At 36.9% G+C, this 19,028-nt stretch overlaps 2 protein-coding genes across 2 annotated transcripts; one reads left to right on the top strand and one right to left on the bottom strand.

Moving 5' to 3' along the window:
- Nucleotides 1–4,691: 4,691 nt before the first annotated feature.
- Nucleotides 4,692–11,762, top strand: LOC110721829 (respiratory burst oxidase homolog protein E-like). Its single transcript, XM_021901028.1, has 14 exons — nt 4,692–5,668; nt 5,826–5,982; nt 6,536–6,584; nt 7,857–7,970; nt 8,175–8,597; nt 8,698–9,081; nt 9,175–9,270; nt 9,389–9,504; nt 9,597–9,767; nt 9,851–10,001; nt 10,093–10,287; nt 10,381–10,509; nt 10,769–10,847; nt 11,243–11,762. The coding sequence occupies exons 1-14, from the start codon at nt 5,041–5,043 to the stop codon at nt 11,350–11,352; spliced, it is 2,802 nt and encodes a 933-aa protein (XP_021756720.1). The 5' UTR covers nt 4,692–5,040; the 3' UTR covers nt 11,353–11,762.
- Nucleotides 11,763–13,672: 1,910 nt separating this feature from the next.
- On the bottom strand, nt 13,673–18,905 carry LOC110721828. The gene is made up of 2 exons (XM_021901027.1): nt 18,675–18,905; nt 13,673–14,057 (listed from the first exon to the last, which is right to left on the bottom strand). Exons 1-2 carry the CDS (start codon nt 18,824–18,826, stop codon nt 13,922–13,924), a joined length of 288 nt encoding a protein of 95 aa, XP_021756719.1. The 5' UTR covers nt 18,827–18,905; the 3' UTR covers nt 13,673–13,921.
- Nucleotides 18,906–19,028: the final 123 nt, after the last annotated feature.

The raw sequence follows: 19,028 nt of genomic DNA, 5'->3' as shown, positions 1-19,028 counted from the left end.
TCAAATTGCTGTTATTATTAACAAGTTGCCTCCTTCCTGGAAAGATTTCAAAAATAATCTCAGGCATAAGACTAAGGAATTCTCCTTAGAGAGTTTGATCACTCGGCTACGTATAGAAGAAGAATCCAGAAAACAGGATCTAAAGGAAGAGATTTTACAAATCTCTGCTAATAATGCTCCTAGGCGATCTGCTGCAGTACTTAAACCTGCTGGTAAGAATTTCAAACCTCAGAACCGGAAGAATAACTTCAATAAACCGAATGTTCAAAAGAACAATGGAAGACAACAGTCACAACCCCCTAAGAATGGTACTGGTCAATTTCTGTGCTATCGGTGTGGAAAACCAGGCCATATGGCACGAAAGTGCAGGAACATGCCTAACCCTGTGCCAGCGCAGGCTAGCATGATTGAAGAGCCTTTTGTGGCTATGATTACTGAGATCAACCTTACTGGTGGATCAGATGGGTGGTGGATAGACACTGGTGCCACACGCCATGTCTGTTATGATCGTCGAATGTTTAAAACATACACTGAAAAGACCGATGATAAGAAAGTACTGTTGGGTGATTCCCATTCCACTAACATTGCTGGTGTTGGAAATGTTGAGTTGAAGTTTACTTCTGGCAGGACTCTCATTCTGAAAGATGTGTTACACACTCCGGAAATGAGGAAGAATTTAGTTTCTGGTTTTTTGCTTAATAAGGCTGGTTTTATACAAACCATAGGTTCTGATTTGTTTACTTTAACTAAGAATGGAATATTTGTAGGAAAAGGATATGCTACTGATGGCATGTTCAAACTGAATGTTGAAGTTAATAAAATTTCTAATTCTGCTTATATGTTGTGTTCTACTATTAATGTTTGGCATACTAGACTTTGTCATGTGAACAAAAGACTCATAAAAAATATGAGCAATTTAGGCCTTATTCCAAATATCTCTCTCAATGACTTTGACAAATGTGATTCTTGTAGTCAGGCTAAGATTACAAAAACTCCTCATAAATCAGTGATTAGAAATTCAGAACCATTAGACTTAATTCATTCGGATATTTGTGAACTAAATGGGACGTTGACCAGAAATGGACAACGATACTTTATCACCTTTATTGATGATTGTTCTGATTATACTTGTATTTATTTGATGAAAAATAAGAGTGATGCTTTTGAAATGTTTAAGTTGTTTATAACAGAATTTGAGAATCAGTTTAACAAGAAAATAAAAAGATTACGAAGTGATCGTGGAACTGAGTATGGTACTGATGCTTTTGTAGAATTTTATAATTCACATGGTATCATACATGAAAGGACAGCTCCTTATTCCCCAGAAATGAATGGAAAGGCTGAAAGGAAAAATAGGACCTTTACAGAATTAGTAGTTGCTATTTCCTTATATTCTGGTGCTGCTGATCATTGGTGGGGTGAAATTCTACTAACTGTTTGTTATGTCTTAAATCGTATTCCAAAGACTAAGAGTAAGGTTTCTCCCTATGAAATACTTCGTAATAAACGACCTAACATTTCTTATTTCAGAACTTGGGGTTGTCTAGCATATGTTAGGATTCCTGATCCTAAAAGAGTCAAATTAGCTAGTAGAGCTTATGAATGCGTATTCATTGGATATGCTATTAACAGTAAGGCATATAGATTCTTTGATTTAAATGCTCGTGTAATTATTGAATCTAATGATGTTGATTTTTATGAGGACAGGTTTCCTTTTAAATCTAGAAATAGTGGGGGCACGTCCTCCTCTATTATTCCTAAAGACAGGTCTAACTCACAAGACTTGGATGCTGAACCCGAACTAAGAAAGAGCAAGCGGGCTAGAGTAGCAAAAGACTTCGGCCCAGACTTTGTAGTTCTGAATGTAGAGGAGGATCCTTCTACCCTCCAAGAAGCTCTAACCTCAGTGGATGCAGATTTATGGCAAGAAGCCGTGAACGACGAAATGGACTCACTTGAGTCTAATCGAACTTGGCATCTAACTGAGTTGCCACCAGGTTGCAAGTCAATTGGTTGCAAATGGGTCCTAAAAAGAAAGCTGAAAGTTGATGGGACCATTGATAAGTTCAAAGCCCGTTTAGTAGCTAAAGGCTACAGACAAAGGGAGAATGTTGATTTCTTTGATACCTATTCACCTGTAACTAGAGTAACATCTATTAGAGTATTAATATCTCTTGCTTCTGTTTTTAATCTTGTAGTACATCAAATGGATGTGAAGACTGCATTCTTGAACGGTGAATTGGAAGAAGAAATCTACATGGATCAACCGGAAGGATTCGTTGTTCAAGGAAAAGAGCATCTGGTATGTAAGCTAGATAAATCTCTTTATGGTCTCAAACAAGCACCTAAACAATGGCATGAAAAATTTGATAACTTAGTCATCTCACATGGTTTTAAGATAAATGGTAGTGACAAATGCATATATGTAAAATTTGAGAATGACATATGCACTATAATTTGTCTATATGTGGATGACTTGTTAATTTTTGGCTCGAACATTCATGCTGTGAATGATGTAAAGCTATTGTTGAATGCTGAGTTTGATATGAAAGACCTAGGAGAGGCTAATGTAATCCTTGGAATTAAGATTACTAGGACAGAAAATGGAGTTTCTTTGGATCAATCTCATTACATTGAGAAGATCCTAAAGAAATATAGTTACTTTGACTGTAAACCTGCTAGTACACCTTATGATTCCAGTGTTAAATTATTTAAGAACACTGGTGATGCCGTAAGGCAATCGGATTATGCGAGCATCATTGGCAGCCTTCGGTATGCCACTGATTGTACTAGACCCGACATTGCCTATGTCGTGGGATTGTTAGGCAGGTTTACTAGTTGTCCTGGTAATGAGCATTGGCATGCTATTGAAAGGGTCATGAGATACCTTAAGAGGACCATGAACCTAGGGTTGCATTATGAAAGGTTTCCAGCTGTACTAGAAGGCTATAGTGATGCTGACTGGAACACCTTATCAGATGACTCTAAGGCTACTAGTGGATATATTTTTTCTATAGCCGGTGGAGCTGTATCTTGGAAGTCTAGGAAACAGACTATTTTGGCTCAGTCCACCATGGAGTCAGAAATGATAGCACTAGCTACGGCTAGTGAAGAAGCAGGTTGGTTAAGAGGCCTGCTAGGTGAAATTCCCCTATGGGAAAAGCCATTACCGGCTGTCTTGATCCATTGCGATAGTACCGCGGCTATTGCAAAAGTTCAGAACCGTTATTACAACGGTAAGAGACGACAAATACGTCGTAAGCACAGCACTGTGAGAGAATATCTCTCTATCGGAGCTGTTAGAGTGGATCACGTACGCACTGAGAATAACTTGGCTGATCCTTTGACGAAAGGATTAGCTAGGGAGAAAGTCCATTTTTCTTCTAAGAAAATGGGACTATTGCCATTGAAATGAACCACACATAATGGTAACCCAACCTATGAACTGGAGATCCCAAGAAATAGGTTCAAAGGGTAATAACAAGTTATGGTGTGTTATGAGTTGAATATGTTCAAAAGACATAATTTCCTGAAGCGATCAAGGATGAGTTAATAGGAACTCTTAATGAAATCTATACTCCAATTTGGAGTGGAGTACCAAGCTACAGGAGTACTCTTGATAGATTCACCTATGTGAATGTGGAAGTTAGGCCGCTTCCTATGAAATGTGTGGCAGCATTTCTAGAGCATTCACTACACTGGGATAGACGTGCATGGCCGAAATAGCACGGGTCTAGAACAACACCAAGAGTAGGTTGTGTGGGGTACGTTGTCAGAGATAGGGTTCAAAACTTCGAGTCACCCTTGTTGAATCTGAATCGTACTCACTACGTCGAAGTTCAAGTTGAAAAACACTTCTGTTTATGCGCAACCTATATATGTATGGATTCTGCTCGAAAATGTTTTCAAAAAATTCAAGTGGGGGATTGTTGGAACAACAAGTGTGTAGTGTGTGAATTTTGTGAAAAACTCAAAGTCCCACATTGGTGGGAAATGAGAGTTTTACTCTCTTTATAATATAGAGAGTGGGCTAAAGGGGTGTGGCCCTTGGGCTACCCACATTTTGTGGAGAGGGAGGACCTATATGGTAAACCATCTATCACACACACGCGCGCCGAACCGAACCGAGCCGGGCCGGGCCGGGTTGGGTTGGGTCGGGTCGGGTCGGGTTTATTAAATAAACTTATTTTTTGGACAAGGCTAATTGCGTGATTAGTTCCTTGATTTTTGCTAAACGTTTTTGACTGATTGCAGTTGACCGTTTTTATTCAAAACTGATTAATGGAGCGTTAATCATGCAAACGTTTTCACTGATTTTTTGCTAAACGTTTTGCCACGCATTAATCTTCTGTAACCGTTTTGAACGTTCAACTTATGACCGTTTTAATTGCGTGATTAGTGCCTAATTAAACAGCAGCAGTTACGTTGCAATTTTTCCTATAAAAGGCGTGTTGATTTCCTGTTTTTGATACACAAAAAAAAATACGAACAGCAATCTTCTTCTCCTCTCTATTTTTCCTCACAAAAACAAAACCCTCGAGCAGTTTCTTTTCTTTTTGGGTGTTTAGTTGCCCGCTGGTTTTGTGCAGTTCCACCGGTATAATTTCAATAGACAAATGTGCAGTTCCACCAGTACATTGTAGTATTATTGTACCAACAAGTCGTTATCTACTAAGCTGTATAAATCGGTTTACAAATCCCCTTCAAAGAAAGTTGAGAAACAAATTCTCATACTATTAATTTTTTCTCATTATTATTATTTTAAAAAGAATTTTTTATATAATTATATAAAACCCCCCTAACTTCACCTACTTCTCTCTCCTACACATTATTCACAACCATTCTTACAAATTACAAGCTCTGAAAAATACTCAAACCAAAAGAAAAAAAAAGGCGTTGAATTCATGTTTGCGGAGGAGGTAATTAATCAGTTCAGAAGTACCCACCAAGCGTGTGACACACCCCCCTCCTTTGGTTATTATCTTCTCTTCTCAGCCATTTCTTTGCCCATTTCAAAGTGCTAGAGAGAAGGTATCGGCGATGAGACTCTCATCGGTGGGGAGCCCGAGCGGTTCGAGGAGATCGAATTACAGTAGGAGCTTTCATTTACCCGACGAGGAGACAGGGTTTGATAATTCGTCGTCGGTTGGTGGTGCAATGCTGCCTGTCTTTCTTAATGATCTTGGCCGAGCCTCCACCTCGATGAACAACGATGAGCTCGTCGAGGTGGAGTTGCAACTCGAGGATGATAACATTTATATATGTAGTGTTACTCCGAGGGCTGTTACACCTAGGAGTGTAAGAGCCGAGGATGGAGCCTCGGGTTCTGGCGGTGGTGGGTTGTTGTCGAGGAGCCTATCGGCTGCCTCGAAATTAAGGAAGAAATTTGGGTGGCCTTCTTCTAGGGCGTCATCGGAGGCGGGGGATAATCAGCCTCCGCCCCCGATGACGGATAGGGAAAAAAGAAAAATGAAAGCACAACTTCAAAGGACCACGTCAGGTGCCCAAAGGGCGCTGACGGGGTTACGATTTATCAGTAAAACGACAACGTGTCCGAGGACGGGGGATAACGGTGGATGTGAAGAGTTGTGGAAACAAGTGGAAGAAAAGTTTGATGAGTTAGCTCCGTCTGGGTTGCTTGCTAGGGAAGATTTTGGGGCCTGCATTGGTTCGTTTTCTTTTTTTCTTACCTTTATACGACGATTTTTTTTTTTTTTTATTTTTTTTTTTTTCCTATCAATATCATCGAGTTTATCGATGTTTTAATATAAATTAAATGATCCCGACCAATAATAAATTGATGTCGTTTTATCTATTTTGTTTAGGGATGGACTCGAAGGAGTTCGCGGTGGGAATATTTGATGCATTAGCAAGGCGAAAGAGGCAGAGATTGAGTAAAATTAGTAAAGAAGAGTTGCAAGATTTTTGGTTGCAACTTACCAATCAAAGCTTCGATGCCCGCCTTCAAATTTTCTTTGACATGTAATAATTTCATTACCTTCTCTCTTTTGAATTATTATTTCTTTAATAATTCGCGACATAATATATTTTTTTTATTAAATCGCGAATTAGTGACATTTTAGGTTCATGTAACAGGTGATTTTGGAGGTTGTAATTTGGAATTTTGGGTTGATTATGATTTGTGGGGCAGGTTTATAGTGAACAATTAATTCATTATATCCCATTATAAATTTCTATTTCATTTTTTGACAAAAAATATTACTTATAAATATAGTTTCAACATTGGGGTCATTTCTTAAAAAGTGAAAATTCTTTGTCACTTACAGAAGTCATACTTTTTATGGTGAATTGCTAGTGATTTTCTGCCACTGGGGTCTTTTTCTATATAGAAAAATGAAAAAAAAAATAAAAATTATATGTTTTTATTTACGGTTGAGACCGTACTCTGAACAAAACTAACATAAGCGGTAAAAATTTTATAAAGTAGCTTGTTGTTGAGTCATAAGAAAAATGTTTTTTATTTTTTTGGAAATAGTCTAAAATATAATGATGCATGTATGCTTCATGTCAACAGTGCAGATAGCAATGAAGATGGAAGAATAACAAGAGAAGAAGTCCAAGAGGTAATTTGTAGTTTTCTATTAAACCGATCTTTTTATATTATTCTATTTTTGGTCTCCTAGATGTTGGTTGTTTTGTCGCTGTTACCAAGAAAATAAAAAATATGCCAAAATTATTCTTCAACACAGTATTTTTCAATCATCAACCAGTTCATCATTATCTGGTTGATGATTCTTAATATCGGTCATTTTATCGCGTATTGAAGACTTAGTAACATTGTTGATGTAGTGTTACTTTTAGTATGTGAAGTAAACGGCAGGAAAATGACTTATGTTCTTTTAAGGGTGGTTATTGTCCTTGGAAAAGCCTATAAGAAGAATCCGAAAGACGGGAAATAAAAAAAATGTACAAAAAATGGAATGATTAGAAATCTAGAGCTTTAACTAATGAGCCAAAATACACTTTGGTTTGTAGCATAATTGCACAAGCAACAACTAGTATACATTCAGATCTCCTTTGCATACCAATTATAAAGACAATAATTGCATTCACCTAATTAAAATCAATAGATTTGTTTGGTAAGTTAAGTTGTTGTACCTCTTATTGGAACTTTTCTTCTCCAATGAGGAAAACTTTGGTTTATAAATTGTAAGATTAACCATCATTGGAAAATATTCGATTGATTGGGCAAAAAACAATCAAAGTTGCTTTTGTTTGTAAGTCTAGTTTGTCATTTGATGTTAATGTTTCTTCTTTATGATATGATCATATATTAGTATATATATCTTCCTTTTTCTTTTTAGATGCCAGCTTATGTTAAAGAAAAAAAATATATATATATATATATATATTCTCTTATTTGCCTTAATAGGGGCGACTATTGAGCTACCTTGCATTAGCAAAAGTATACTGGTCCTGTTTTTAACTAGCTTTAGAACTTTCTTTTTATCCTCCTTTTTTTTTGGCATAAAGTTTATATTTGCGGATACGTTGCGAAAACTATGCTGTACTATACAAAGGATATGGATGCGCAATCTGCCCGCATTCATTATGTATACAAGGTTGTCGGTTCCTTCCAAGAAAATTGTTTCCGAGTCATCCTGTCAAAGATAAGCAAAAAGATCCAATTTCAGGGGTGTTTTTTGATATTTTAACATATGTAAAGGCGTTTTGGTGTTTCATAACTATGTGACGGGTTTATTTGTTGGAAAAGCCCCTAAAATTGTTGTGACATTTTTTGTTCCTCCCGGAAAACAGTTTAAACCATATTGTTGCCTTATTTATTATTGATTGTATTAATTCTCTAAATAAGTTGTTATTTTGATTGTATGCAGCTTATTATGCTTAGTGCTTCAGCAAATAATCTAAAAGCTTTGAAGTCACAAGCACATGAGTATGCAAACTTGATTATGGAAGAGCTAGACCCTGAAAACCTTGGTTACATTGAGGTACTTATCATGTTCAACTTATAATGTTAGTGATTAGAGAACGTCTTGATACGAACTATTACTTATAATTCCTTGATTAGCATCATATGAACGTATGCACACGTAAATGATACTAAATCCAAGAGAACACAATATTAAGCGCGGAAAAGCCCCATTGCACAAATAAATTCCTAAGGTAAAACAATTGTGTTCTGTTTTTGACAGTTATGGCAGTTAGAAGCATTACTGCTACAAAGAGATGTATACATGGAGTACAGCAGGCCACTAAGCACAGTAAGTGCAGGGTGGAGTCAAAACTTGGGCAACTTACGGCCGATAAGCATAGTGAGGAAAGTAAGCTGCACATTGAGGTGCCTCATCTTAGAAAACTGGCAGAGAGGGTGGATTCTACTGCTGTGGGTGACGGCGATGGCTTCCCTCTTCATCTGGAAATTTCTTCAGTACAGACAAAAGAACGCATTTCAAGTCATGGGTTATTGCTTATGCACAGCCAAAGGGGCCGCAGAAACCCTTAAGTTCAACATGGCTTTGATCCTACTTCCGGTTTCAAGGAACACCCTTACTTGGCTTCGATCCACTCGAATCAGATGCTTCATCCCATTTGATGATAACATCAACTTCCATAAGGTAAATGATGTAGCTAGGATATCAATCAGTCCCATATACAAGTATACTCTTCTTAGTAAACGCACTCTTACATCATTCTAAATCAATGATGACCTTGCAGATGATCGCGGGTGCTATAGCAATTGGAGTGGTCCTTCATGCAGGAATGCATTTGACATGTGATTTTCCTCGTTTGATCAACTCTTCTCCTGATAAATTTGCACTCATAGCCTCCGATTTCCACAACAAAAAGCCAACATACTGGGATCTTATTAAAGGTATCGAAGGAGTTACAGGTATTGGTATGGTGGTTTTGATGACGATAGCCTTCACATTAGCAACAAGCCGGTTTAGAAGAAATGTAGTGAAGCTACCAACACCCTTCAACAGATTGGCAGGATACAACGCATTTTGGTATGCTCACCATTTGCTAGCTATAGTCTACGTCTTGCTCTTGGTTCATGGTTTCTTCTTGTTCCTAGTAAAGGATTGGACTAAAAAGACGGTAAGACCTCATACCAAAATCCATTTTCGCAAGACTACTCTGTAAATGAGATCAACATCAGCATTTCCTGATCTAATTTTTATGTGTTTTCAGACATGGATGTATATTGCTATTCCACTCCTGCTTTACATAGCTGAACGAAGTTTAAGGACTTGTCGGTCAGAGATTCGTTCCGTTAAACTCTTGAAGGTGCAGAAACCACTATCATTACATTCCTCCCATAATCTTCAACTATTTAAACCAGAAATTTTACATGGAAAACTGTCGAAAATTCAGACAATTTACGATAGGTTTCCGTATTTCTCAGGTTTCAGAGCTACCAGGAAATGTCTTCAGCCTAATGATGTCAAAACCTCAAGGATTCAAGTACAAAAGTGGACAGTACATTTTTGTCCAGTGCCCTTGCATTTCTAAATTTGAATGGTAAGCTATAACCTGCTTTTCTTTCAGAGTTTTATTTTAGAAATATAATTATTCCTTCATCGGATACTAAATGAAATCATCGGCCTATTTAGGCACCCATTTTCTATTACCTCAGCACCAGGAGACAACTTCCTCAGTGTTCACATCAGGATCGTAGGAGACTGGACACGAGAGCTAAAGCGGGTTCTTACTGAAGGCCAAATGCCAGTTTCTTCCATTGGTCGGCTTAAATTTGGGGAAGAGGGTCACATTCGTCAAAGCGGGTAAAAAACTTGATCTATTTCCATTAGGAATTTCCCTACTTACTTGAGGAAACTTACACAAATGTCAAAATCATTCACTTCAGTTTACCTAGACTACATGTTGATGGACCTTATGGCGCACCAGCACAAGAATACCAGAATTACGATGTATTGCTTCTCGTGGGACTAGGAATAGGAGCAACACCCTTTATCAGCATTCTGAAAGATCTTCTTAACAATGCAAGAGCAGCAACCGTAAGCTTGTCTAATTTACTACCCATAATGTGGATTTTCTGCTATGATTGAGAATGATATATCTGCTAACTGTCTAATTGATAAATTACAGGACTCGAATGCCACTGACTTGAGTATTATATCAGATGAAAGCTTAAGCAGCTTTGCGTCAACAAGTACATCACATAGTACAAACAAAAGACCAATGAGAGTAAAGAGTGCGCATTTTTACTGGGTTACTAGGGAGCCTGGCTCCTTCGAATGGTTCAAAGGGGTGATGGATGAAGTAGCAGAAATGGATCATAAGGTAAAACTCGCAAAAGTCATATCATCATAACATAATTATGTTCACAGATGATGTTAAAAAAATGCCTTACACTGATGTTCAAAATTACTATAGGGTTTGATCGAGATGCACAACTACCTTACTAGCGTGTACGAAGAGGGTGACGCGAGATCAACCCTGCTAACGTTGGTCCAAGCTTTGACTCATGCCAAGTATGGTGTTGATATATTGTCTGGTACCAGGGTATGACCTACTCTACCTTATCAGTAATCTATTAATTTTCTGAAATCATCTGTCACATCTCTAACAACCTCAAAGCTTACAACTGCAAAGTATGATAATGATGATTAGGTCAGAAAAGAGAGGGAATTAGAATGAGTCTCCTAGTCAAACTGCATCATTCATTTTTATTTTCATTCTACCAAATTGTTTCATTTCTGAACTAATCTTGATTCAAGCCAGACAAGTTACTAACAGGCATTTCGATGCTGATGTGCTGCAGGTGAAGACACACTTTGCAAGACCAGATTGGAAAGAAGTGTTTGCTAAAATAGCTAAAAAACATCCATACAGCACCATAGGTAAATCTTGCAGGTTTAACCTGTCTTTCAAGTCTGTCCAAGGGTGCACATATTTTTAAAGCAAAATATTCCTTGAAGTTCATTCAAACCACCAAGGATTTCATAAACATACCTACTTAATTATACATTCTAACCCACCACCTAATCTGTATTATGAACTAAGTTCTTCAGCTAGGCATAGATTTGCCATATCTTTGTTTTGACCTATTATGTGAGACATCAAGCACCACCTGAATAATATTAATAATAAGAAGAGAGAGGGTAATAATTATCCTCGATACACCAACAAGAATATACACGCATTAATCTGAGACTTGAACACATACTCATGTTAGTATGAATAACACAGTATATGTATCCATCAACTATTTTAACGAATGTGGTTAATTATGCAGGCGTTTTCTACTGCGGACGACCAGTGTTAGCAAAAGAGTTGAAGAAATTATCTCATGAAATGAGTCACAAGACATCAACTCGGTTCGAGTTTCACAAAGAGCAGTTTTAGGACAGAAATATAGCCTCTACCTCCTCCCTTCTCCCTCCCTCCCTCCTTAAAACATAAACCAATAAGTCAATAGCAAGCTAAGCTAACCATATCCACCTTTTTGCCTATATTGTAACATGTAAGTATTCAGATTTCTGACATTCTTACTGAGAAAATCTCGGTAACATTGTATACATATACTATACACATCCATCGTAATCGACTCGGGTGACTTTGTAAATGAAAAAATTATAGCAAATGTTAATACAAAATTCATACTACATAGTCCTATAGAATATCATATAGTTCTAGCCCTTAATTTAACTAAGATTCTTGTCTTTGACAAACATGCTATTTCATGCATGGTTTTAGGATCTATGTACCTTACTTTACTATATTCATTGAAATAAATATACAAATTATTTTTCACATTAATAAAATTTGCTACTTTATAATATACAGAGGCCGGTGTTACTTCTTAGCTTACACCAGTCATATTTGATACGTGATCGCACGTCTAAAATTGTCAACTGATTACCAACTAAACAACTAGCTCAATGTTTGACCTTAATCTCTTTTAAATTTGTGATTAGTCTATCAAAATATTATTATGTTATTCAGTAAAATTTGTTGGTATGCTAACTATTAACAAACTGAAAATATATGTTTCATTAGGTGTAATTAGTAGTATTTTAAAGAGAAGGAGGAGCATCAAAGATATATTCTTGACAGCCACACCTTCTAGATGATATAAACTGTATTGACAGTTCATTAATTAAGAACTAAATAATCGCGGCTGCCCAAGTTTTGTTTAAGCTAGATGTAAAATTGGGTTAGGACATGTGCGCAATTCACTACCTAATTTGTAATACTTCCTCTGCCCACAATTATCTGCACCAAACGTCCTTTTTGCGGACTCCTATGAAAAATTTCTTAAACAAGATTATTGAAAATTAAGAGGAGAGCGAAGGGATAATTAATCCAAATAAAATAAAAACACAATTAAACATTGGAGAACAACCACCACTCACGAACGCAGAACCACCACGCCACCCCACAAACCACCAACACCCAACCCCACTTACGCAACCCCCACGAAACCACCACCAAAACCCACCACCCCAAAAACCAAACCACCAAAACCACCACCCCACAAACAATGTTCTATCTTTCACAAACCAAACCACCGAAACCAACACCCCACGAACCCAAACCACAGAAACCCACCACTGAAACCCACGACTCCAAGAACGCACGAAACCCAGAAACTCAGACCACCGAAACCCACCACCAAACCCAGATCTGGAATCGAAACCCACGAAGTCAAACCACCGAAATCCACGAACTCAGATTATTGGTTGTGGTGGATTAGTGGCGATGGAAAGGGGTAGGGGATGGTCGGAGAATTGCGCGACGACCTAGGGTCTTGTCGCGGTGGTGCTGGTGATCTGGCCACGAAACCCAGATCTGGAATCGAAACCCACCACAAAACCCACGAACTCAAACACATTTACTATAAGAGGAAAGAAAAAAATTTGTTGCACATAACAGAGAGCACCCATTTATGGCAAATGTTGCAGATAATTGTGTGCAGAGAGAGTATGTTATATTGGACCAAAAATTCTGAATTTACTAGTATAATTCGCCTTTTTTGGTTGAAGGGGGTGGGAAGCTAGGAAGGGATGAATTAGGTGACACTACTGCAGCTTATTAACCTGATATACTTGTATGAAAATTAAGTGGCATATCAAATACGAAGTTTAGAAAACAGGTTATTAGTCTGTATTACTCATTTATAGAAACATACTCCTCGGTCCTCTGACTGTCAACATTGCACACATGTTAGTGCACTAGTTTAGCTTTATTTTTATATAATTAAATATTAATGAAATTATTAAAAAATTATATTATAAAACTTTATATTAATACCTATCTAACAACATATTTTATGATTAAATATGTTTTTATTATATTTGTAAAAAATTATGGTCAAAGCTAGTACATGAATAGTAAAAGAAGTCCAACGTTTCATGACGGAGGGAGTAACAATATTGTTACTAAAACAGAATTGGCATTATTCTTTTTCAAACCAAAACAAAATAGAGCATTGTAATGAAATATAAAATCATTAAATGCCTTCTCCTCAACCCATTTCTCTCTTCTTTTTCTTATCTGAAGAACAGCCCCTATGTCAGGAAAAAAGGGAGGGGAGGGGGCATGACGATCAGTCCTGGCACCAATACCAATTGGAGGTACACGATTACTATCACGGGTGTTTCCTGCAGTATACTATATGAACGATGCAGTATATACTTTAGGTAAACAAAAAATATATACGATATATATGTGAACATATTCAATCACTCAACATAAATATAAATCACCAAGGTACATTGAAAAGTATTTGGGTGCCTAACAATTTTATTTTACTGAAGCCCTATCACATATACACCAAAAGTGAGACAGAGGCCTATTAATCTTCCTAGATATGATTTCCTGAGTTTGTTTAGAGAAGGAAAAGTCAAACTTTGTTTCTCGGGTCTTTAAAAATTCAAGCTATAAGATCATACCAGTAGCAAAGAGCTTCTTCTCAGTCATCCTTTAATCTCCTCGCAAGACTGGAGAGCCAGCGTCTAACTCGTCGCTTCAAAGTGTAGCCGACAACAATCCCAGCAACAAAGCAAACAGCACAAAGCTTAGAGCATGTCCACAGTGACACAGATTGTCTGCATACAGATGCAAAAGTTTGAGAAAATGACACAATACTTTCATAATCCAAGGCAAGCTTGATAGGGGAAATGAAAAGGACAATAAGACAAATAAGAGATGCTCGCAAATAGGATTTGCTACAAGTTACTTATAAACGATTGAGGAAGATATAGAACAAAGCATTAGTCCTAGTTACATGAGCTATCTTAATTGCTTAGACTAGTTGAATAGCAAATACTTGATCTCAATTCAAAGACTAGACAGGAGAGAAGCCTATGCCAATAGGCCCCTTGTAAGTAGTAAAGTCATCACCAAAGATGATTCTCAGCAAAAATGGTCTAACTTATAGTAGAGAACTTCAAAAGAATTTTAATACAACGTATTTTAACTTGAATGTCGTCCAAGTGATGTAATTTGTTTTATCATGCCATTAGGAGGCATGAGAATAAGAAACACATCTTCAAGCACAAGACTCATTGAGTCACTTTAAAAGAAACTGTGGCTACATGAATGCAGAACGTCGAGAGGTAATCCAAGCCTTTACTTTATATGCAAAATATCACAAAGACTCAGCTTTACAAAGCTTTCTATGTTGCTATGATGCTATCCACTTTAAAGTACCCTTCTTTGAAGCCCAAATTCCATAGTAAGCACAAAAAAAACAAAGGGTGAAAACAAAAGTTTTCAAGACATTAAACTGGTCAATAACCTCAAGTGCAACATTGTTTGAGACCTGAACATAGCAAGAGAAATAAAAAAAAATTAAAAAAAAAAAAAAAAGGCTGCATGGATATGGAATTTCAAGCATTTTAACAGTCACCATTATTGCCCAATATGTTCCCTTGATATATGTTTTAGCAACATTTTGCTGTAGAATAAAGATTTATAATTAAATTCATATTCAACCAGTCAACACTCTGAAGTCTGAACTATATGGTATCCGCCTACATCATGTCTCAATTGGAGTCAATAATATTTCATGGCAAACACCAAGGCCCCAATTAAACAACAGAGTATATACACCACAACTGAAACAGCTTGTCCTAGTAATTGTTAAAATGTGAACATATTTTTCTAGTTCTAGTTAACATGAGTATACCATACACATGTGAACCCCAAAGTCCCAGCAGAAACTTGCAAAGAAAGCATAGAATACGAGGAATTGTTCAGCCCAAAATCCTTTAACAGTATGTTTGGAGAAGGGAATAGAAAGTCAAGGATTCATTTTCAGGAAAGGAAGAGAAAGGAATTGGAATAATTCATTTACCCTCCCCTTTTAAATAAACCCAATCCCCTTCCTAATCTCCTATCCTTCACCTGCCCTCATCACCTTTCTTTCCCTATGTGATTGCTATCCAACAAACCCTAAATTAATTTGTAAATAACAGCCTCCTAGTGAGTTGATGCAACAATTTATAACGACCACCACCTAGACCATGTCCCAATAAACTTCCGTAGTATCTCAATAATTTATTTTACTTTACTTGAGTCTGCAACAAATAAGGAAAGGCCAATGCGGCAATGACTTAGCAGAAACTTGCAATAAAAGCATTGCACAAGACAAAGTCTGATAGATATCCTTAGATGATCCCTTCAACAAGGGTGTTTAGGTAACTGATCCAACTTACCCATGAAGCCGTGATGTCTTCACACATCAGCAAAAGCCAAGTGAGTCCCACATTCTTTTGAATCCCAATGTTTTTCTATGATGCTACTAAAGAGCAAGTTAGCAACTATTCCAAGTGTTCATATAGTGCAAGCAACATGGCCAAGGATTAAACAAAAGAGCTAGGACATTTGAACCACACCCATACCCACCATCACTTCTGCTCCAAAGGGTTCTTTACATTCAAATTCTATCTCACTCTATATCCCACAGTCCCACCATTTCTTCTTTTTACATGGCAGCACTTCTGGAATTAATGATTTGCTTTGATGGTATTTGATCATTTGGTGTGATGACAGTAAATAAGAAAATGATAGGATACAAGATGAAACACGTAATCAGACAAGGTATCTTCAAAGAATGACCTCTGCTAGATGACGTGGATCTTGATGTCAACAACTTTCTCGTATGCTAAACCAAGTTCCAGTCTTCCAGGGTCTTGGCCTACGACAAAAATGAACTTACATGGATGACCTACATGCACTACCAAACTGGTAATGACTGTCACAACTCTCCACCAGGCTAGCTTATTACAATGAAAAAGACTGAATTAAGCAGCCAATTTACAAGGTCATTAACCCCATACCCTATACCATAAAATATCCAGGATTATATCCACACTCCATAACATCACATCTATGGATGATCATGTAACTAAAATTCATACATCTAGCAATGTATCCTTACTGCTTGGCAGTGAAGCTTGGTTTCTGCTTCAGCCTTAATCTGCCATTATATATTGATCAACACTGCATTTAGATTTAAATTACTTTGGTTAAAATCCAAACTGAATTTTAGAATAAAGCATATAATGGGGAATTGCAAGCATTCTTCCCACATCCCATATCTGTTTTTCATTTACAAATCCATATAGCATGAATGACTTAAGTTATTAAAAGACAAAGGGATCTTTTAAGGGCATATTAGCAAAATATATGAAATGGCACAAAACCAAAAGGGATGACCGTTATACACAAGGATCCTCCTATGCAAGTAATGCAACTTCAATATGTTATTCTTTCAGTCTTAACTTATCCAGCAGAACAAGATATATGATAAGATGGAGATATAAAAAAAATATCCGTCAAGTTACCAAATGCAAACCACAGTTGATTTAAGCTTACTCTAGAAATTCCTTACCTCACAGGATTACACTAGCTTCCCATCTCTGGATCAAAGAGATAACATCCACATAAGGCATGATTCGAAATTTAGTGACATCTAGAATTAGGTTATACTTCATTAAAAATATAGACAAAGATTAGCTCTATCAATATATTGTCAAAAGGCTTTTGAATTGGCATGCAGCTTTTGCTATGATTGATAGGGAAGCGGCCAATATGCATCACTTATCTTCGATAGCATCACATTAATAACAATTATATTCAAGCGGCTCATTCAATAGATTCAAGTCATTCAACCACAAATTCACAACTCACAAGGTCATTTTAGCAGCACTAAGAATGATCTTTTTTATTGCTGTTATGTCCATCCATGTCAGTACGTCCACTCCACACAATTTGACATTTAAAAGAGGGAAAGTTTGGCTAAATAAATTGAAATTGTGATTGCATATTTTATACTCAGATCTAAATTTCTAGGATTACAAACAGTTATGCCAAACCACCTATGTGTTTCATATCCTATTCATAGAATTTTAAGACCACCCTTCTCTATCAACCTTCTCTCAGTACAATTACTAAATATTTCCTTCGGATTGGAATAATTATAGAAGCCCCTCCACAACCACGTGCCTCTAGGAAAATTTAACAGATTTGTCTGGACATAATGGTAAAATTATCCCATCTTAGTTATTAACTATCTGTCAACCCAAAAGAAGCCTCCATAATATCTGCATCATCTCCATATCTATATAACATTATGCCACCCAAAAGAAGATGGCGGGCAAGCAAGGAAGAAAGGAAGAAAATTGTGGAGCAAATTAGCAGAGGAATGGTGATAGCAGGAGAGAAGCTATGGAGTATTTTGTGTTTATTCAACTACTCAACCCAGACAACATATCATGTTAAACGGATTTACATTCTTTTACTTCCCTATCCCTTTCTTCATACCTTTCCCTTTCCCCTATCTCAACATAACGGCCCCTAATATTATTCGCATGAGAAATAAATTAAAGCCACTCAAACTCACACACACTAAAGTCCACCCAAACCGTCCTAATATATTGTTATGAAACTACATTACCTTTGAAATTTTAATGTAAAACGGATTAAAATATGTCTCCCCACAAGGTTTCATAACAAATAATTCATCAACCTAGTACTCCAAATCAATTCTCTTTCAGATGTCTCAATATGCAATCATTAGCTAAATCTAACCTAAAATGATGAAAGTTAACTGACAATCCAATAAAGATGTCCATAATCAATTCCTAGGCAGCTAAATCACACCATCCAATAAATTCTTCCTACTACTGCGAAATCGTCCAAAGTAAGAACCCATTTCATTGCCACAAAGTCAAGAAACATAACTCTACAAGCTAGTGCACTATTGCAACTATTCAAACCTCAGAACCCCCCACCCCCACACACACCCGGCATGTCGAACTACCGGACAATATCCATAAAAGTAGTCATACTAGTCAATTTACACCATATATTACTATTCATTCAGGTCCTAACCAAGGACTAACATAACAATAACAACATGAAAATCTTCCTAAGAAGATGGTAACATGAACATCATTTCCTCAATTACTCTCATTCAGGTTAACAAACCCACTAATTGCAGGAAAACAGAGATAACAAATACTTAGTAGAAAACTTATCTCTTTAACCCAACCCCCAAATCCACTGCTTTTCACAACACCAACATTACCAAATGCGATTTTCAGTCAAAAGGGCAGCATTTCAATAGCATAAAGATTGTAGCATAAATTTATCAAATTATACAAATGGCATCAATAGATAGCATGAATTATGAGGAAATTACCCAATAAAAGTAGTACCTTGGAGGTCTGGTGACTAGAACACCGGAATGCCCATAAGAAGCAGATGGTGGAGGTGGAGGTGGAGGTGATGATTGTGGTTGGAAAGCTGAAGATCCCATCAATTTGACATCGTTTGAGAACTTATTAAATGCGCTTTGAACACTCTCCATTTCACCCCCAATCCCACTCTGGAAACCAAAACCCTTTTTAGGGTTTATACGGTAAACAATGTGTTGAGGTTTTTTTTTTTTTTTTTTTTTTTTTACTGGAAACAAAAGCATACAAAATTTAAAATTAGAAAGATTTACCATAAAGTTGGGTCAATTCGAGTATTCAAGACAGGTTCAGATCGAATTTAATTGGATTTTGGGT

The sequence above is a fragment of the Chenopodium quinoa genome, unplaced genomic scaffold, assembly GCF_001683475.1.
Source record: "Chenopodium quinoa cultivar QQ74 unplaced genomic scaffold, ASM168347v1, whole genome shotgun sequence".
Classification (NCBI taxonomy): domain Eukaryota; kingdom Viridiplantae; phylum Streptophyta; class Magnoliopsida; order Caryophyllales; family Amaranthaceae; genus Chenopodium; species Chenopodium quinoa.
The sequence above is the reverse complement of the archived record's forward strand: the minus strand, read 5'-3'. Positions and strand labels throughout refer to the sequence as shown.